Source organism: Chelmon rostratus, chromosome 7 (genome assembly GCF_017976325.1).
Source record: "Chelmon rostratus isolate fCheRos1 chromosome 7, fCheRos1.pri, whole genome shotgun sequence".
NCBI lineage: Eukaryota > Metazoa > Chordata > Actinopteri > Chaetodontiformes > Chaetodontidae > Chelmon > Chelmon rostratus.
The window spans coordinates 7,089,422-7,111,225 of record NC_055664.1 but is presented as its reverse complement, the minus strand read 5'-3'; the positions used below and the strand labels follow the sequence as shown (position 1 = coordinate 7,111,225).

Sequence of the window (21,804 nt, the reverse complement as noted above, 5' to 3'; positions counted from 1 at the left end):
ATAGTCTTTATCAACATGAGCACATTGCAGACATTCGGAGATGTAGCACGGCGATTGCGTTTTGATCCCGTCTCTCCTTTCATAGCTACTCTTTCCTTTGGCCTTTTTCCCTCTTTCAAAAGTCTATCAGTAAGTCATATAATGTGTAAGGGTGCAAATTTATCAGCGATTTCCACCAAAGAGTGTGTGCGTGTGTGCGCACTTCTCCTCTTCCTTTACCTCAAATGGCCAAATCCAGAGGAAAAGAAAAAGTCTATCAGCTCTCGAATGTCAAAATTCCTTAATTGTTGCTCACTCAGTCTCTACAATTCCCAGATTGCTTCGTTAAGGTCAAGGTGTCGGAGTGGAGCTGCATAAAAAGGCACAAATCAGGCACGCGCAGGTATGCAAACATAGCCACAGCAGTTATTCAGTCTGGGAGTCGTGACAGGAGCCAGCCCAGTGGCCGACAGGCTGGTCATGTTGTTCTCGTCGGGCCGTTCGGAGAGGAGCATTTGGGCTGACCTTGTTTTATAGAAAGCAGGTAATTGGCAGTAAAGCTCCCAAGCACTAAAAGCTAAAAGCTAAAGAGCTGCGAGTGCTCTCCCCTGATTGTCTTCTAATGGTTGCAAATTAGCTGAGCGTAATCGCACGCCTCTTACACACCTGCTGCCACATCACTCCTCCAAATGTCACATTGAGAGCCAGCGGGGGGTAAATGTATGAGGGAGCAATATGAGCCCAGGGGGAAAACAGAAAACATGGGCAATGGTATGCACAGAGCAGATGACAGTATAGATGATTTATTGCTCTAGTATGCTGTAATGTCTTTGATATAAAAGAACTGTAACTGCGCCCTTGCTTTGCTTGTTCAAAATATTCTTTACATAAGCTTTAAAATGTTCTTTTATTTTGCCAGTATCTTATTTTGCGTCCATAAATTTAACCTTGCAGTCAAAGTTCAAAGCTGTCTCGTGTTGTTTATTGTTTCCTGTTGAGCGCAGTAATCCTGGAATTGTAATGAACACTTTAGCTTATAGACTATAAAGCAGTCTGACAGAGTCCAGGTGGACGAGGTGGCGTCCGGTATTACCCGCTGCCTCCCCTGCTTCTGTTCAAAGGCTAATTTCATGCTCGACACGCGTGCATCTGAGGCGGGCCAAGCGAGAATGTTGGCATGTTTTTGGTACATCAGAGAGTGGACCACCTGTGATTATAAGAAATGGAGAACAGAGCGGGGGAGAAACCCAAGCATCACTACAACAAGTTGGGCTCTTCTGCTGTTTCCTAAGCGTTGGTCCAGTCTCTTCTGCGGTTGACAGTGTTGCACTCTGTTTCACCAATCAGGGATGTTTTTTTTGTTTTGTTTTGTTTTGTTTCAGCTGTAACTTTCAGGTCAAACCATGTGTTAGAGCATTTTAATTGAGTACACAGTGTGCACAGCATTAATCACCCTCCCCCGTGTGGCGTCTTTTAAATTGGGCAAGCCAGTTGTCAAAGTGTCAAATTAAACACTTTGCTGAATCACACTCAGCAGAATCTCAGCCTCTGACTATGTTCGTCTTTTTTCCTCCTAATTTTCCCACAGCAGGTTGTCTTACATTTAGGTTAATATTGTCTTTTAGAAGCACTTTTTTATAACCACATATGCTAAACTCTGGACATTTTTGTTGTAAATGAGCATGTTTGTGCATAAGCAGATGCGAAACAGGTGGGATTTACCATTGCTCATGGCACATAGTCATGTTTGTGCATGTGTGCTTAATGCATGACGTGATTTAGCCAAGTAGGACAACATCCTGGATCGACATCCCACATTGTGTTCCTGGACAAATGGGCAGCGCTCTTGTGGCATGAGCAAGAGTAGCAGTAGCGTTAGCAGTCGTTGTAGCTAGTAGACACTAGCCAGGCTTAAAAGTCCCTGCGATGCATAGTTAACGTCAGGTTAAAACCAAGGATAATGGGTCTGAAAACAAACCTAGTGCCATATGTATGGCTGACTTAACAACTGATCGGGAGGCTTTCTTTTGCCTCAGGAAGGAGGGAGACCAGGGATGTAGGGTAAGATAGAAATGAATCGACATACCAACAGCAATCTGTGAGATATTAACATCTGAGGGAGAGGACTTTCAGGAGGACCTACAAATAACAACGGATCGGGAACGGGGCATGCATTGGACGGCAGGAGAGATAGAGCGTTCAGAGAACAGCTGCCTGCTTTTATAACATGCACTGGTATAATGGCTGGACAGGCATCGCCAAGCAGAGTGCACAACAACACAGACCTGAACAGACCAAACAGGAGTGCGCTGCATATCTATTTTGCTACTCTTTCTAACATGGAAGGCTGTGCTGATAAGCAAGCTTGGCAATAAGATAGAATATTGTCCACTAACATTAAAGGGTAAAGATGATATAAGAGCCCTAGTTTTGCATAATTCATTATTAAAATGAACAGGAGCATTGTAGTGTCCCCCTTTTTAGCCCACTTCAAACCATTTTTTCAAAGATTGCAGTGCTATTATGTTGCCACATTAACCCTGGATCATTTGTTCATGTTTATCCAGACCAGCATCGCTCTGTTGACCCCGCATCATTTGTTTGTTTATCCATGACCGTCATCGCCGTGGTGATGCTGGATGGATTTGCTCATGTTGATCCAGGGTGGTATACTATGAAGCAAGTTTGACATAGCCGGGTTTGCTTTGCATCAGCTGGCTACAACATACAATTAATCAAAGATTAAAAAAAATGATAAAAGATATGGATGATGGTCTGGATCAGCATTAACAAATGATCAAGGGTCATGGTGATGTGGGATGTTGATCCTGGAACATGTCCTACTTGGCTAAATCGCATTGTGCTGTGATGCACACCAACTGTCCAACTGGTACCAACTGTACCAGTTGGTGTAATTCCTCGTGATACAGGGCTGGATTTCCAGCTTCACTCAGCTGAGAGTTTGGTGAACAAACTGACTTCAGAAAAATGTTCACTGCTGCAGAATATTATTATTTTTAAGAAATAAGAAATTGTGCAATTATAGCAGGAAAGACAGTAAAACACTTTGTACTGTGCTAAAACATGAATTGGTGATTTTGGCCATTATCCGTCATACACAGCAGATTTTAAACTGCATTAGAGCCTTTTCATAAAGTGATTGAATCTGTACAGCCACCTAAAGGTCACAGACAGATCCTCCAGTTTAAAAATGCGGCGGTGCAACACCATTATGTACAATCACAATGTGGGTTCTGATGCAAACTGTGTCTGTCTTTCATTAATGCTGATTTTTGAATGGTTGATAACTGTTTAAAACACATAGACACGTTAGACTGGTACTCTATATATTGCTGTATTATACTGTATATTATGTTGTATTATATCACTGTATTCACATTACACTATGTCTTATATCCCATACTATATTATACTGCTATACTATGTTGATTTGTACGTTCTATACTATTATATTATATTTTTCTCTCATAATTTTATATCAATACAGACAAACACTAAGCATCATTATCGATGGTACATTTCATATATTAGTATTAACTATTGTGCTTTTAGTCCCAACAACCTCGTAATTTTGTCTTTAATTGCTCTTGTACACTTTCTGTTTTTTAGTTCTGCTCTTACTTTAGTTTTATATAGCTCTTATTATGTCTTTTATTTTATTTATCTGTGCTCAGGCTATTTCTGTCCTTGCTGCAGCAACAACCGAATTTCCCCTCTGGGCATCAATAAGTGCTTATTTTATATTATCTTATCTCATACAGTCAGTAATGAAAGGAGACTGAGTGGTTAATCATGCCAGGATACAAGTTTAGCACTTTCATCGCCTTCCATGTCTTTCCACAGAGAATAACTTGTCACATGGACAGCCTGTGGCTCTCTCTCTCTCTCTCTCTCTCTCTGTCTCCCTCTCTCTCTCTCTCCCTCTCTCTCTCTCTTCTCTATGCACAAACCTAAAAACACAAACACATTCCTGCCTAATTACTCTTGCTCTCTGCATCTCTCTGCTCTTTCTCACTCTCTGTCTTTTCTGCCTTTCCTTCTTTGAAGTTTGAAATTAGAGTTGAAAGCAAGGTCAGTGTATTTATAACGTTTCCATCAGAGGTTTATTATTTTTGAGGGATTGGAAAACCAAACCAAATAGGAGATCATTAGCTGCAGATCATTGTTTGTTTTTTCTTGCTTTTTTTTCTATTTTATTTCCTGGGATTGGGGCTACTAAACCTGAATAGGAAAAAATGCTCCTGTTTACTGTTGCTGGTGATGTTTACTATGAATGGAAATTAATTGTAATTCGTGCGTGAAAAAGTGAGAAAAAGAATTCTCCGAGGTGGAGAGGTCCGAGCACATGCGATGGCGAGTGCGCACCTTTCTATCGTACGCAGCGTGGCGTTAAATGCGGATGTTCTGAGCCCACGCCCGTGCCTCGCACCAACCCAACCACAGGGAAAACATGAGCAGAGAGTGCAGAGTATCTCTGTGGAATTCACCCATCCTGCAGTTGCAGAGGTGAAGTGCTTTTCAAACAGCTGCCCTTTCCAGCACTGTTCCTTGAAGGCTGACCTGTGACCCAGAATACAATTCATTCCTTTCTCCTCCATCCTCCTCCTTCTTTTCTGATAGCCGGACACCGAGCTGCGCACGGCTGTGAGAGCCGAAATGTCATTTCCACTCCTCTCTCTCACCACCGCCTTCCTTTCCTCGTCTCCTCTCCTTTTCCACTTCCCTCCCCACCTTCCCGTCCCGTCCCTCCCATTTATAGAGGTGACAGGGTTATCAGAGTGTGAGCGCTTGTTTCTTACTCGATCCATTTTTATCTACGCTTCCCGGGATTAATTCTCCAGTCAGACATCCTACTCAGCCAATCAACTTTCCCACCCCATCCCCACCCCGCTTTAGTTGTTTTTGAGGGTGGGAAAAAAAAGCCAATTGGATTCTTTGTCACCTCAATCGAATGCCTCTGCCCCCGCCGTCCCCCTGCTCCATCTCCCCATATCTGGATAACACATCTTCATTTCGGCTTGGTCATTTGACTACAGCAATAAGTCTGTATGACTTCATTTAAAATGCTGTTTGGCACAATTGTGAAAGTCTTGTCAGCTGGCATTAGAGAGATGGGTTACTTGGGGATGTTGTGTGTGTGTGTGTGGGTTTATAAGAGAGGCAGCGAGGGGACGCTGTTAGTGATGCTGTACAGAGACAAAGCCTCAATAATAACCTTGCTGGAGAAACAATCTGAACGAGACAAACACTGAAATATTGTTTCTTGGGAAACATGGTCGATATGAAGGAACGGGGCAGCTTTATTTCAATTCAACACAGCAACTCCGATCAGATTTAGATTGCGTACGAATTCCCGCATGATTCAGCCCTCGCAAATGTGTTTACAACTTGGAACCCTTAAATGCTTTCAGTATAGATTTTCCATATGTGTTTTTGTTAGTCACAGAGTCGGCAAGGCAAATTCAGATTTTTGTTGTAGTAAGTCAAGATAAGTCTTTAAAGCTTCATGAGATGAAGCTGGCAACCTCGCTACAAGAGGAAGCCACTGTACCTGCTGGCATGGATAACACCCACAACCCAACAGCAGTACACGGATAGTGCATTCTTTATTGTAGGGCCACTGAGTAACTTTAATGGAGCAGTTGTAGTTTAAGTGCCCTGTTTATGGACAAATTGACAACAGTTGTTGAGAGCTGGCAGTCTGTTACTCTCCACGCCAGCTTTTTGCAGCTGATTGTGCTGCTGTTCACACTTTTAAGCAGGTAACCCATAAAGTTTAATGGTTTACTTCCCAACCCCGCTTTTAACGGATAAATAATTTGTGTGGCTTAATAAATGGGAATCTGGTGTGTTGAGAGTGGAGTCTGTTATTTTCATCGTGGCGGTTAAGGTTTATTGGACTGCCACGCATGTGCAAGTAAAAAGCTGCACACTCTTTGTTTTATTCAAAAATGCGTTTTCATTCACATGCTTAACAGAAAACAACATGTGCTCTTATATATACTTCCTACACTCTCTGGAAACAGACAAATAGCTGCTGACTTCACATTGCGTACTCAGTCTGTTACTCTGCAGCTTAAACGTTCCACACTGACAACCGGCAACTTCAAAGGGTCAAAACTCAAACGCAAGATTCCCAGTGCGTACAAAAAATACATCCCCCACTAGATGGAGACATTGTTTGCACTCAGAACCACCTGCTTTACTAGCAGGACGTACCGATTTGGCCAAAATGTAGCATGTAGTATGCAGTATGCACACAAAGCAATATCTGCAGTTTGCCAAAAATGCCTGGATGTCGTACTGATTCTGGAAAAATCTCCAGCATGCATGGTCGCGACATCCATCCATCCAACAACAGGAGTTATTTTTACTATTCTCATCTGCTTTTTCATCTTCAACTTCACTTCTTACAGTTTTGAGGTGAGAAATCAAATGTGTAGATTTCGACTTTTGACAGTTAGGGTTAAGGGCTTTGTAGTTAAGATCCATAAGCACGTGCAGAGGTAGCTAGCTTGCTAGCAAACAAAAATTGCAATAAATTGCAATGTTGAACTGCAATACTTCACAGTGCATATCGCATTGGCACCCAGGTATTGTGACAGTAGCAAATTGGGAGATAAGCATATCGTCGCCCCATCAGAAATGTCTTCAGGTCTAATTCCTCATTTATAGAGTCCACTGGATTATATTTGTTCTCAAAAAAACAGTTTTTGTAGTTTAAGGATGGATTTGTTAAGGTTAACTCAGATTGACTTTGAAGTTTGTGCGAGGGTTGTGAATAATGTTAAATGATGGAAAGGACTGGAGTGGACTGTGTTGAATCTGAATTAGTCTGAAAAGTGAGGTTGAAAGAATACAGAATTTGGATTTGCAGCCTTTTTCGTCATTGATGAGTTAAGATGAGAGATTTTACTTGTTAAAGAATGTTTCAAAAAGATTATTGGCTTAATATGATCTGTATTTATGTTCATCTATATTTCTATGGTGGTTTGGCGGTCACATGACCGATCAATGAATTGCACAGTTACACATGAGGAAAGTGGAAAACCCATTCTGATGAAGTGAATAATAAAGGATGGTGCACTGGAGAAGACTATTTTGATGTGTTTCAATTTTTAAGAAAGTCCTCTAAATTATCTATTACATCCCAACTAGTATTACTAATTACAAATCTAAATACAATATTTAAGTTAGTAGTGAAAAAGCCAAACATCTTTTTATGGATGCCCTTGAAGCAGTGTAGTAATAAAACTGTATTATATACAGAACAGCAACAAATATGTGCGGCTCTCACCTCCCTCATTCTATCTGCTGATCTGGGCAAACATCTCATGAGAAAAGATGCATTTTTTTGTGTTTATGGACATTTTCACAACACATGTTCTTTTCTTTTTGGCCGTAGAAACTGCAGCGTGGTGATTGTGTGTATATAAAGGTACAGTAAATTGTGTAGAATATAATGAAAACACTAAATAACGGACTAAGAGTTGCTGAAGTCTGTTTTTGTTGTTTGTAGCACGTCCTATGGTTTTAAAAGCATTTTTTTACTCTGGGCCAGTTCAAGGTGATGGCAAGGTCACGTTGCAAGAACAGGAAAAAGGCAGGTGATTTTGCAAGCTTCTTATCTACTTTCTGTCTAATTGATGCACAAGGATATTTGAGGCGCATGAACTGACTTCTGAATGACAAGCTGATGCTGTGGATGTGCTCAATACACAGCGGGTGCTGAATAAAGGTCAGGAGTTGACCTTGAAACAAACAGCAAACAAGGCTGAGAAGTAGAGAAGACCCAAAGTTGGAACATTTTTGACTTTGCCGGAATGCATCGCAAGTCTGCATGTTCACGATAACCTGCACAGCACAAAACACCACAGGCTCGAGTATCCCATGCCACTTCTTAGGCAGATGGCTCAGGAATATTACTTCTTCATGCCTTTTTGCACATATTATTTGTCATGACAGCTTGTACAGATTGCAGGGCTGTGACACCAGAATCCAGAATCAGGTCCACGCTGTTGTTAGGTTTAGGCAACAGAAGCACTTTGGCTCAGGTTAGGGACACATTCACACACGTGCTTCACAAAAACTGGCTCATTTATAAGCTGTGTGCCTTAGCTGACTAACACCGTCCAATCATTTTCATACAGATGACACGACTCTCTTATATATATTATATATTATAGATATTTCTGCTTTAACAAGAAGGAGAGGTTGGTCAGTTTGTTCACGAGAAACAGGACTGATGATTGACACACCAGTGGGTTGATGCTAAAGCCTCTTTTAAACACTGGACAGAACAGCTGGGAATGATTAATCCAAGAGAGACAATGTGGCCTAAAGTGTATGGAGTCCAGGAATGTAGACCTCACACACACACACACACACAGACATGCATGCACACCTGAAATTAGAATATCAAATCCACGTATCACAGGTTTAGAGAAAAGAAAAACAAAGTTACACTTCTTCATGTGCCTGCATTATGCACCCAACATTCATCACATACCGAAGTCATTGATCATTATTTGTATTTCTGGCCTCATATCTGTATATACGATGCCTCATCCCAACCGCTTCACCCACAGTTTGTGGAAACAGTGATGTATGCCCTCTATATCCTTCGTGATTGATTGCATCTCAGCTGCTGACTCGTTTCAAAGCAGACTGTACCTTCTTAATTCATCTGAGTTGTTGTTGCCAGAGTGCAGGTTTCTCCCCCCCCCCTCCCTCTCTCTTCACTTCTGTTTGTTTGTGGGGGGGGTGAGAGCCATCGCGAGGCGGGATGATCATTAAGCGCTGTGTCGAGATGAAATAGCTCCATGTTACTTTGAACATCTGTGACACATACGCACAAACCCAAGTGAGAAGATTCCTACGATTCACCTTTAAATTTTGATTCGTACATTAAAGCCTACTTTTCTGAAAGTATGTGTCTGATCCCAGAATCAGTGCCAAGCGTCTGGTGGGTCCCGGTATGACAAGAGAAGCAATCTGTTTTCATGAGCTCAGGTCCCGGGGCAGGAGATTAAATTGCTTATTTGGATCCTGGGTTGAGAAAGTTTACTGTAAGTACCTCTGAGGGCTATAGCAGTTGGAAAATAGGTTCTCCAGAGCTTATCTAAACTCTTCCTTTCACTGAGACAATCAAGGTCAGCTTGTGTTTGCTTTTAACCTCTGTTTACTGCCTATAGATTCTATAAAGAGATGGCAAAGGATGTAATGGGCGCGAAGCAGCTGGTGTGGTAGACTAGCAGAGTTTTTAATGGAAAAAATGTCAAACAAACTCTCGCTTTTCAAGTAACACTGATCATGATCTGTGTGAGATAAGATGTGATTCGCTCTTCATGCTCAGAAATGATACCACTCTCATGAATCTTGATGTTCTCTTGTGTCTCCAGTTCCAGCCAACATCTACAAGGTGACAGAAGACATCACGGTGAATGAGGGCAGCAACGTGACCCTCAGTTGTTTGGCCAGCGGCAGGCCGGACCCTGCGATCACCTGGCGGCTGCTCAACCCCTCAGGTAAGAGTCGCCCAATCAGCACCGGTTATCATTTGTGTCGGTCTAGATGTCAGACCAATGGCGGGCCAGGTTCTGCCGTCATCTAGATTAGATCAATTTTAAGCAATTCCAAGAAGCGAAGTCTGTTAGAATATTAGCTGTGGTGCCAGCTGTGTGTAAAGGCTTCGGAGGCAAAAGATACAGACATCATCCAGATTTCTGCAGGAGTGTTTCTTGCAGTTTGCCACAGATGTCACACCACTTTTTCACACCACTGCAGTGGTGGCAGGGTATCCACTGAGGATAAACACAGACGTGAACGACTCTTTATAACATAAGATACAGACTTCTTCTTCAGTATCAAAGTAGTTCTGTGATTGTCGCCTGTACAGCACAACAGAAACTGGCAACAACACAAATTTCCACGCACAGATGCATGCATGGAATGAAAATCCAGTGGAAGGTAGTAGCATTCAGTGGTGACAACACATAGAAATGCGAGTACGGAGTACTCAGGGTTGATGGTTTAGAAGTACATAATAAATGCACAGCTGAGAGGATGAGGCTTCAGCTGGCCAGACTTTGACATAATAGTAATGGTTATGGAAATATATCCAGACATATTTCGTGGTTCCACTTGCAGATTTGCATATCAAAGAAGAGTAGACCGTCGGCCTTGGCTCGCTCTTCGAGTGGCCTTCTTGTCACCTTGTGATCTGATGTGGAAACCCGGCTCTTTGTGCGACTTGACAGTGGACGAGAAACTGACGAGAAGCTGTAACAGGGGCCAAAGTGCATGCAAATTGTTCAAGAGAACCATACATATTTTTGTCGATAGCTTTCTCGATTTTCACCCTTCAAATGAACCTTCATCCAGTCCTCCTCCTGCTGCATGCACAGCCTGCTTTAAGGAAGGTTCACTTTGTTGTCATAGACACTCACAGTCCAACTTTAAATTCATCTGTGCCTCCTCCCATTACACACAGCTTTTCATCATTATATCACAATGTGGCCCAGTGCAATTCTGACTTTTATTTTCGCACTGTTAAATGTCTTCCTCAAATCATGCTTTATTTTTGGATGGATTTAGGTGCATGATTCAAGTCTTGTTGTTTTGTTTTTTAGTGAGCAGATGTGACGACTATAAATGCAGTGGAAAACAGAGAAAGTGAACTTCCTGTGTAGGTCCTGCCCTCCTCCAGCAAAATATGATTGCAGATAAAAATGCAAATATTTCTGTGACATAAACACTTACAGATACAGCTCCTAGCTTTGCATAAGTATGAGTGTTTTTATTTAAGCACAGAGGGAGTCTCTTAGAAAGTAGGTTCTCATGTATTATCGCCATGTGGATGTTTGAACATGCTATCAAAGTGTGTGCAGGTTGTGGGTTGGTTGCTTTATCGCTCCATCCATTTGCATTCAGATCGTGACGATACTGTTGCTTTGGGATTTAATCCAATTTCAGAGGAAAGAGTGATGTCTCCCGCTACGATTAGCTTGTCGTGTGATGGATGGAGATGCTCGAGTTGACAACATCTCAGTTTGAACAGTCCTGCGCTGATTGAAAGCCGTTCTATTTATGTGTCTTTATAAATGACTGTGTCATTTCGTCAGCCCTCCCGACATGTTTCATCAGATTCATCTGTTACCTGCACCTGGAAGCTGCACAACATGGATGGGTGTATTTGCATCTTTTGTCTGTTTGCATTAAAGGAGAGTGATATGTTTAGACTAAGCCTGAGAGCCATATAGATCTGACTTGCTGCTTCACAGAGCTGAAAGCCTGCATTTTCTTCCTGAAGTGGAACCCTCAAGGTTCAGATGACCAGCAGGTTTCTGTAGGTGAAGCTTCTTTGTAAGTTTATTGTTCCAGTGAAATGGATTGAGACGTGGATATAGAGGGGAAGGAAAAAGCAATAGCCAATAGTAGATTTTTAAAGCTGCACTGGACTGGGCTTCAGTAACGACGCCTCTGCAAGTTCTGTGCAATTTCTTCTTCTTCTTCTTCTTCTTCTTCTTCCCATTTTTCTATGTTTTGCTGAGGAAGTAGTGGCCAGACCATCTTCGACAAGTCTTTGTTCTTTACTGAAACAGTGTGAATGGTGAAGCGGAAACAGTGTCACAGAAGGAAAATCCCGTCAGCATCGTGGCAGGAATGGAACCTGTAAGTGTGCACAGGCACATGTGGCTCCAGAGATGGGGGTCCCACACCATTTGCAAAGTCTGCCACTGTTATTCTTGTTGTTGTTTTTGCAGAATCCATAAGTCTAACCCAGTTCAAGAGCGTGCGGGGAACTGCTGAGAGAGATAATGATGTCTGGCAGCTTGCGGTGCTTCACGCCCTCGCCTGCCTGGGCGGTAACGCCGCTTCGCTCTGCTAGCGAGGCTCCCGACTATTTGCTGGGACTTCAGATGTTTCTTGAGTCCCAAAATGCCAGTCCGTGTCAGCGCTCAAGTCTTTTATCCAGAGCCGAGACAAGGCTCAATCCTGCAGAATGAGATTCAAGCTCAAGTCCCCATTATGTGTCAGAAATTGTTATTTTCAAGAGGATGCAGAAACTGAATACATTTAGCTCAGCAAACGGCAAACAGGTCATACATATGATTAGTGGTAGATGAAGAAGCAACTTTTCTTTATTCAGGTTTAAATAAGGTACAACCCTGATTCCAAAAAAGCTGGTACATTGCGTAAAACATTAAACAATAAAAAAACACACATTATCTTCTATCTTCTATCTCATCAACTTCATTAATTTTCGTAAATATATGCCTATTTTGAATTCTGATCAAGTCGGCCCAGGAGCAACAAAAGACTGGGAAAGTTGTGGAACGCTCCAAAAACACCTGTTTGGAACATTTCACAGGTAAACAGGTGGATTGGTAACAGGTGATAGTATCATGATTGGGTATGAAAGGAGCTCAGTCATTCACAAGCGAGGATGGAGCGAGGTTCACCACTTTGTGAACACATGATTGGATAAATCATACCACATCAGCTCGGGAAGACTGTCTTTATTTGCATTTTAAGTTGCGTCTCAATTTTTTTTTTTGGAATTGGGTTTGTAGCTTCTTCCATCTCTGCTACATAAAACAACAATAAACTCTTGATTTAGTGCTCAGCAGAGCCATCAGTCTTTAGTAGATAAACATCCAACTGAAAATCAGTAAGTTGATCAATGAATAGTAGCAACATAGCATCTTTTGACTAATAATGTTAGTCAAACAGTCTGAAATTAACAGCTGGCTGCCATTTGCCACTAACAGTAAATGGGGAAAAAACAAAACACTTGATTATTAAAGTCAAACACATTGTGAATCACAGTTTAAACAAAGTTAATAATCATCCACTCATCCAGAAGAGCAGTGTCATAAGGTCAAGGCTAGCTGTAATGGCTAATGCTGACAGCAGGTGCCCGCTCTGATTAGGTTAGATTAGGTCGAAAAAACAAAATTCATCACTAATATTCACAATGTCAAATTTGTAACGAGACTGCGACTCAAGCATGAGTCATAGACTCGAGTGCCAAAATCTGGCTGAAGCTCATCCTTGCATAACCACATGCATATTCATATTCAACCCGGTGACTTCGTGCACATGTTGCAGTGCACCAACGTGGGAACATTCAATGGAAGTCATGCACTCCAGTGGCTACATAATTCACTGCGAGTTAACCCCGACCGCTCCAGACAGAATTTAAACCTGCGCTAAATTCAAACCAAATCCTAGCCAAAGATGTAACCGTGGGAACCGGACAAAATCACTTCATTTAGTCAGTGTCCGCACTCTGTTGTCAGGAACTTCAAGTGGTTTAAACCACTTCATGTAAAGTTCGGTGGTATCATCCAGAGGGTCCCACTGAGGGGTCAGGTCCCCCAAAGGGTCACAAGGTAACAATGAGGGGTCATGGTGTGATCAATGGGGGGATAGAAGAAAAAACAGTTCTGATGTGTTCTCAGGTTTTGGATTATTCTCTTATCTTGTGAACTGTTGATTACATTTGGCGTTGTGTGCCTCAAACAATTACTGAAATGAAACCATGTGAGAAGTTTAGGGAGAGCTTTCTCTTTGGTGGAACTGTTCACAAATCACAGCCATCTAAAATATAGCAAGGAGCCACAAGCAGTAAGAGATCAAGAGGCAACAAGGTTGGAAAGCACTCCTTTAATGTGTTGCACTATACACATACCATATATATGTAAACTTGTATGTGTATATGTGTGTGTTTGTTTTTCTGTTGAAGCAGAAGTGTAAAGTTGGATGAAATGGAAGTGCTCAAATAAAGCACCTCAACATTATAGTTGAGTAAATGTAATTTATTTTCCACCCTTGGCCTTGATGAGAGCCATCCAGAGATGTTGGTCTGTCAGACACATGATACATGTTTGTGTTTTCAACTGGAAATCCTCTTTAAAAGTGCTTCGTTTGCAGGTGTTTACTGAGAAATGATTGAAAGAAAAATAATCTGCATGGCCTTGACAGAAGAACAAACTCTGACTTACCGCTAAGGAACGAAGACATGTTGACACTTAATGCATTTAGAAAGCCCAAGGGAAATGTGCACTATCCACAAGGAAGAGCTCCATCCACTGTAATCTAACAGCTCCTGCTGTATATATCCTGCAAACATGCATTAAAACACAACCCATCCTTTTGTTGTCGGCGCTGTTGTTAGTGTTGTAATGTAGGCTGTAACAGCCCACCTCCTCTTTGTTTTGGTTGCTCAGCTAAAGTTTTCTTTGTCTTCCAAAGCACTGAAATAAGCACTTTAAGTAAGCACAAAGTGCCCATCTCCCATCTGTCTTTGTGACTGGTAACTTTAAAGAAGACCAAGCCTCAGCATGTTGCATGAAGAAAATAAAGTGAATATGGCCTAATAATAACAGTCAACGTCAGCGTTCAGCTGCACTGATTTAGAACTGCTATGATTAGTTGATTGATCGATTAGTCGATCATCAGAAAGCTTTTTTGATAAACAATGAATTCTTTTGAGTATTTTTTAAAGAGGAAATGCCAAAATTGTCTGCTTCCAGCTTCTTAAATGTGAATATTGCCTGGCTTCCTTAATGTTTAATAAAAGTACTGTGAATATTAAGGGGTTTTGGACTGTTGGTCGGACAAAATGGATCATTTAATGATGTCACCTTGAGCTCTTGGAAATTGTGGTGGGTGTTTTGACCATTTTCTGACATTTTACAGACCAAATGAAAGAAAAAAATTGACCGATCCTCATCATGAGTTGCAGCCCTAGTCAGGTTAAAGCACACCTGCAAGTTTAGATAACCACGGTGCAGGCCCACTGAAACACACATACCAATATCCAGAAGTCTAACTGCAGAGGCTACGAAGCCTGTCAAACCCAGCAGGTAATGCCATTGTTTAGTCCTATGTTCAAATGTTGTGAGGCTCAACAAGCAATTCACGCCAAACAAGAGGCTAAAAACTCTTAAATCAAACTGACAACACTGTAAAACTCCAGACTACAGCAAAGCAAACTGACTATAACAACCCAGAAAGTCATCAAACTGCAGACCATAACAAGCCAGCTCTGGAATATGCCTGTTGTAAAAGTTTTGCCTATTAAACTTCCTTTCTCTGGGGCTCAGTAAAACCTGAAGCAATCTTATACAATTCATATAACCTCAGTGACAAATGATGCCTCCAACGCTGGCGTTGAGCGTTTTCAGCCGACTGTCTAAATTGGTATTCCATCCGAGGATTTGTTTATGAGATAGTTAATAGCAGGGACTCTCGGGGTGTCCACGTTGATTACGGCTGTCATCTGTTTCTACGGGCGCCGTCCACGCCAAAACTGCTCTTTCTCTGCACAATCTTATTCCTCTGTTATTGTTGCCTCTCTCGCTCGGCTATCATGAAGCTAATTAGATTATTTCTGACGTGTTAGGTTTCTTAATGACAAAACGGCGTGCCAGATAGACTGAAAGATAAACAGAAAGAGCATTTGCAGTGCTGGGGATAGGGGCGCATACATAGACTCCGTCAAAGAAAGGTCTACTGTTTGTGTTTGTCAATGAGAGAAGAAGGCAGGCAGGTTATTGCTTGCGCATCACTGAGCTACATTTGTAATTAAGGGATTGTGGGACTGAATTGAATGAATTTTCCCGAGGTCTCATAATACATTGCCAGAGCAGGTCTGACACAGAGATTTCTAGACCTGCTGTGTCGAGACTGCGCTGAGCCATCAGATGAAATGAGGAACACCGTGGCTTGGTAAATATTACAACCCTTTGAGCACGATCTAAGATAACAATGAGGCAGTAGATACTTCATTATGAGTAAGGATGTGGACTTTTGTGGGCAGAGCAAACAAGGTGCTCATTACAGTGGTACATGCACCAGTTCACCCAAAGGGGTTTATTTGTTGCTTGGCTTACGCTGCCAAAGCAGATAACAAGCAAAGTGTAACAATTGCCACAATCACACATAATGGCCTGAATGAGAGTTATCATTAACCCTTTCGTTCAGAAAGTCCTTCTGAGGCGGCATCAGTCCTTTCAGCGAGTGCCCCAAGACGATGTGTCCAAAGCCATCCAGCTGCAGGAATGATGGGAAATCAGGTGACGATATTGTAGATCGACAAAGTCCACAGGGGGGGAGTGGGTGTGGATCGATCAAAAACAAATCAGACTTACACACAGGAGGTTTTTGAGCTTCATTTAAAGAATGTCTGATACACTTTTTAAAAGTTGCACTTCTAACTAGATGTTATCAAGTTTTACTTAAACATATAAAAAATAATATTCTAATTTTGCAATACTTGAAGTGGAATTTCAAAGTACTTAAAGAAAGTCTACTTCTTTGTAAGTGTATTATAAATTGTACTTAAGTGTGGTTACAAATACTTGTAATAAAGTGTACTTATGAAAAGTATACTTATTTTCAAGTCCTTCGCAGTACACCATTAGCCTGCTTAATTAAAGAGCACTTTATTCTCACTTCATTTAAAGTACATTTAAGTATATTTCCAGCACATTGGTGAAACAGCACAGTTCTACTTTAATTGTGCTCTGAATGCTCGTGAATCCTGATTGTCTCTGGTGGACTCTGGTTTGTAAAAAGTTTTTGCCAATTTAGCAACTATTTACACTTCAAGTACACTGAAGCATTACCCCAGTGGTGCTCAAGGTCTACTTAAGTACATTTAAATATATTTAAGGCGACAAAATAGCCCAAAGTGCACTTAGAACATTATTCAAAAAGTGTAATTTAAGTATAATATTTCTTCACCGGGGAAGTGATTTGTATTTTGTCCTTTAATTTGGAGGAGTAGTTTTTTGCTGTGTTATCTGAGCCTAATAGTCCTCTAAGTCACCTCCCCTTGTCTTATTTTTGTATGAATCAATAAGCATTAATGGCTTTTCCCTTGATTCACCTCATCACCGTGATTCCCCAGGAGAAAGAAAGTGCTGCTATCGTTTTCTGCTTCCACTTCACTGTATGCAGAATTTGAGTGTGAAAACATCGACTGACATGAGCTCCAATCAGTTCATGATGATAACAAGCTCAAAGCCCACGGAAGCAACAAAACCAACACACCCATCACATGTCTCATTACCTGGGTGTCTCATTAAATAGGCTCCTTTGACCACAGTCACCAAAGCCAGCAAGGGAAACTTTGAAGATCTGAGGTGGACACGCTGTATAATATTGTCCATGGAAGCAGCGCGGCATCTGTTTGACCCGTCTGAGACGGTCGGCACTCTGTAGCGCACCATCTTGCAGTTCCTGTACTTTTTGTTCGAACACTCTCTGTTCAGCCTCTGCGTGGGCGCCACTGTGAATATTGACTGGATAACTCATTGCTCAGTGCATGATCAATAGAGCATGGAGGGACAGGGAGGAGAGCGGAGGTGAAGGGATATCCGGTGAGACGTGAGGACGGAAAGAGAAGGCTGAGAAGCACAGAGTGAGAGAGAGTGAGCGTAAATGTGCGCACGTGTTGCAGCTACGTGTGAAACGGCTCCAGTGTCCGTGTGACATGCATGTGCAGAGACCAGCCGGCATGTTGGTGTTGATCTGTTTAGCCGGCTGGTCCCCAGCTTGAGTCCACCCTTGTTTTCTTTTTTAACTCCCCCAGAACAGTTGCTAAAGCTGGTGGAGTGCAGCTCCTGGGTGGTGGGAGGCCGGGAGAATGGCGGCACCCTGTCGGGCACGATAAGGGGCGAAATGGAGCCCATGGTCAAGCAAGGAATCCTTCACTGACTCTCAGACCACTGAAATAGAGGTCAGACAAGTATGAAAAATACATGCCCTCCGGCTGCCTCTGGTGGTCCATGACACAAGGAGGACTCACGCAGAGCTGGAGAGAGGAGGAACTGATGGAAGTTATGTTGTCCTCAGGGAAGGGGTGAAGGAAGAAGGAAAAGAAAGAAACAAAGAAAAAAGATAAGGGAGACAGGCAGGGGATGGAGAGTGTTTTAGTATGCAGGCGGCCAGTTTCATTAGATGGGCAATCATTCTTATCATTCGTTATAGTAACTCCAGTAGTTAATTAATGTTCAATTATGCATTTGAGATCTTCTCACCTCTCTGGTGTAATAGAGTTTGTCAGTCATTTAGCACTCCGGGGAGGACAACCACAGTGAACCTCAGACCCACTCAAGCAAAGACACGCACATCTGGACGTCCGAGGAGCATGCAGTGAAGGAAGCAAGGCTGATGATTGAAATTCAAGTCATAAAGGAGCCTTGACTCATTCACAATGCTGCGCCCTTGCGGCTGAAGGGATGATTGGCCGTGAGTAGTGTCTTCTAACCAAAATATCCGCCGTTTAAGTTTCTCAACACCAATTACCTGTCCATCAGCGGCCATGTTTACTGTCATTGTGTCCTTGAGCAACACGCTGAACCCTTAAGGAGCTCTGGATAATAGCGTCAGCTGACTGTAAATGGTAAGCTATGAATCTACCACAACAGTTTCATTGCAACAAAGACATCTGTCCAAATGAATTGATTTGGACCGCAGCCCGCGCTCCTACGCTATATGATCCGGCTGAATATTGAAGTCATAACCCTTTTATAACAGCGCTTGGCACGGCAGCCTTTTAGAGGTTTGATGCTGAGTGCCCTTGACATCCCTCCCACGCCGGCCTCGGCTGTGTCGGCCACGCTCCAAGACCGGGCTCAGGAAAGTCTCCCCAGGACTGTCACCTTGTCTGGAAAGCTCTCTCCCCCTTCCTCCCTGCGACTCTTTGTCTATCCATCTTCGGCTGTCACTCTGTCTTCCTCTCCCTCATTTTCACTCTCATTGTCTCCTCCTCTCTCCATCATCCTCCCATCTCTTCCTTCAGCAGAGTATGACAGTCACTTCAGTTGTCCTTTCTGCACCTCATCTCACTGTCTGGGGGGAGACACGCTGCTAGAGAGCACGGCACAACACACACACACACACACACACACGCGCACACACAAATATCTCCGGCTCTCGTGGGGAGTGGAGCCGGCAGGAGTGGAGGTGCATCGGTGCCTCAGTAGCATAACTCCCGTGTAGTAGGAGTGGGTGAGCAGATTAGGCAGGAGACACACACACACACACACACCCACACACACACACATCATTGTGTGCCAAGCTGTCAGCGGCAGAGAGTAGCTGACAAGCCTGCTGATTGTGGGAGTGAAGTGTAAGATGGTGACAGGTTCGTGTCAGAGCAACCCAGGTCAAACCTCCCGCTCCGTGTCTCCAGCTGTGTGCATCTGTGTGTGTGTGTGTGCACACGCACGCATACATGTGTGTTCAATCAGCTCAACATCAGCCCTTTGGGAAGCAGAGAGAAGACAGCTGCTCATCCGTCTCTCAGCAGGTCTCAGATCTGCTGACTGTCACTGTTCACTTGTTTGTTTACCATCAGCACCATCAGCAGCTGGTCTGAAATCAGTCTGCTGTCACGCAGAGCACAGAACATCATGAGCACAGCTTGCCCTGTGTCTGCCCAGCCTCATTAGGTGTAGTCACCGCTGGGCTGGCTGAACACTGGAGCTCACACTTGTTTAAAGTCACAACTGTACAGAAACTCAGCACTTTTTTTTTTTTTTTCCAGCCCATAAGCACTTTTTCAAGAGGCCTGAGTCACACGGCCCCTCGGGGAGGCAGTAGCCTGAAGGAGAAGCGAGCTCGTGATGTGAAGGTTTCTGGTTTGAATCCCTGCACAATGTAAGAAAATAGAAGCAGGGGAGGAGAATGGAAACACGTGGCCCTCTCTCTATTTTACTTTATGTCCGCATGCCCTTGAGCAAGCCCCGTGTCGCTCCGATAGAGCTGTTCAGTCGAAGGTGCTGGAAAAATGGGGTCATACTGGGCAGCTCCCATTTACTAACAGGTGACAAATGAAAGGAAAAACCTAAACGAGTGGAGAAATGTAACAAATGCTTCAAGGCCTTTGCATCCACCAGAGCTCAACCTAAGTGATCACCTGTAGGAGTGATGTGTTTGACAGTTCCACGGATGAGGGAATCTTTTTGAAGAAAGGTTTGACCCCTCGGCGTCTCACACAGACGCACGAGGTAGCGTCTGTGTGAGACACACCGGGCTTTCAACTGACTCCACTGTAAACCCATCTGTGGCAATATAAGACGCTCAGAGCAATTAACTGCTCCGGCCATCCAACACGTTCTCATCCCAGAGACGCACAAAGCCTGTCTGCCAGAAAGCCTTTCTAACATCTGGTTAATGTTGCAGTTTGGTTCGGTTTAGGCATCAACATTACAAGGAAAAGGTTGAACCCTGGTCTCCTGGGTGAATGTCGTGTGTTGGTTTGACACATCCATCCACCCAAACTTCTTTTATTTGCAGACGTTCTTGCTCGATACTACATCACCTGTGCTCTCGGCATCTAATGTTGCCACAGATGGGTTTACAGTGGAGTTAACCGAAAGCCCTTTGCATCTCATGCCGATGCTAAAGGGTAGCTTGTGCATTTATGTGAGACACAGAGGGACGTGCCCAAAGCGTTGGTTTTTGATGCCCTGGGAAAGAGACCAGGATCACAGTTGTGTTGTAGAATCTGTACCAAGGAGGACTGAAGCTGTTCTGGAGGCTCAGCCTTCAGATTGAGGTACATGGCTTGTTAGAAAAAAACCCTGTTTGAGTCTGTGTAGTGATAGTTATTGTTAACATTGCTCTCACTGTAGCCTGTAGGTGCTTGAAAAAGTCATTTCACCTGGTAGCCTAAATGGACACATTACAAGAGATTATAAAACCTGCAAGTAGAAGAAACATTATTGCAAACAGCTGATTTACCTTAAGACAAGGTTTCCATATATTTTTCCCATCTGTGTGGAGACAGTGTAACCTTCCCTTATTAGGAAATTGATCACTATTGGGGGAAAGAAAATTTAAGTAGTTGGAGAATAAAGTTAAATATTTCAAGGAAGAAGTTGCAATGTTTTGAGAATAAAGTGCTAATTATTTTTTAGAAAAATTCTATTATGACTTAAAATTATGACTTAACTGTCATACCATTCTCATCCTTTTTGGAAATTGTGTATTTATTATTGTAATACTAAAATTACTACTTTATTCTCATAGCATTGTAAATAATATCTGAACATCCTGAAATATTATTCAGAAAATGTCAGATTCATTTTTTCCAAAGAAAAGAGATTAGAGTCATAATATTGGGACTGAATCCAGTAAAACTGTGTGAGAACAGGGTTGTTGAACAGTTTTACATGCGTGACATGGAGCCAAGTCGTCAGTCAGATGCTGTGCAGGAGAACAGAGAGGGCTTTTTGCAAGAGGCAAGTGATTTCCAAGCAATTATGCAGCCGCTACGTTCAGTAACTAAATAAAACTGAGAGAGTCACGGTCGTGCGGTGATGAGCGCACGTGACAAGGGTAGAGCCTCGGCCTGCTGGCAGCACATCTCATCACACGCATCCTTGTGCGTCTGTCGTTCTGTGCACCCTCTGATGACATTTATCCCCCGAGGCCGAACCTCAAGCCTCACATGCAGAGACGCAACATAATTCTGAGTTTATCTCACTGTCAGCGTCAGGCTCTGACACGAAGAAGTGTTGGTGTGCGAAGGATGCATGACAGAGAAAGGAAAGGAGGCAGCGCACAAGACAAACACTAGCCCATTGAATCTATCCAGACAGTAATGAGAAGTCTCCCCACAACAATAGGCTAGATCCGTTTATCAGCCAAGTGCAAGAGAAAGCAGACAGCCCAACTACCCTTCATGGGAATTCAATCACTAAACCCTATTCTGTTTTATCAACAATTAATCTCCTTTCAAAGCCTCAGACAAGCAACCAAACGTTATACGGCGCCATGCAA

The 21,804-nt window shown here is 42.9% G+C and overlaps 1 protein-coding gene across 1 annotated transcript in view; it reads left to right on the top strand.

Moving 5' to 3' along the window:
• The window catches only part of LOC121608976 (limbic system associated membrane protein), a 186,961-nt gene that overhangs the window by 144,613 nt on the left and 20,544 nt on the right, over positions 1-21,804 (top strand). Inside the window, exon 4 of the mRNA XM_041940442.1 lies at positions 9,402-9,527. Coding sequence (XP_041796376.1) covers positions 9,402-9,527 — 126 coding nt within the window. The remainder of the gene's footprint in view (positions 1-9,401; positions 9,528-21,804) is intronic.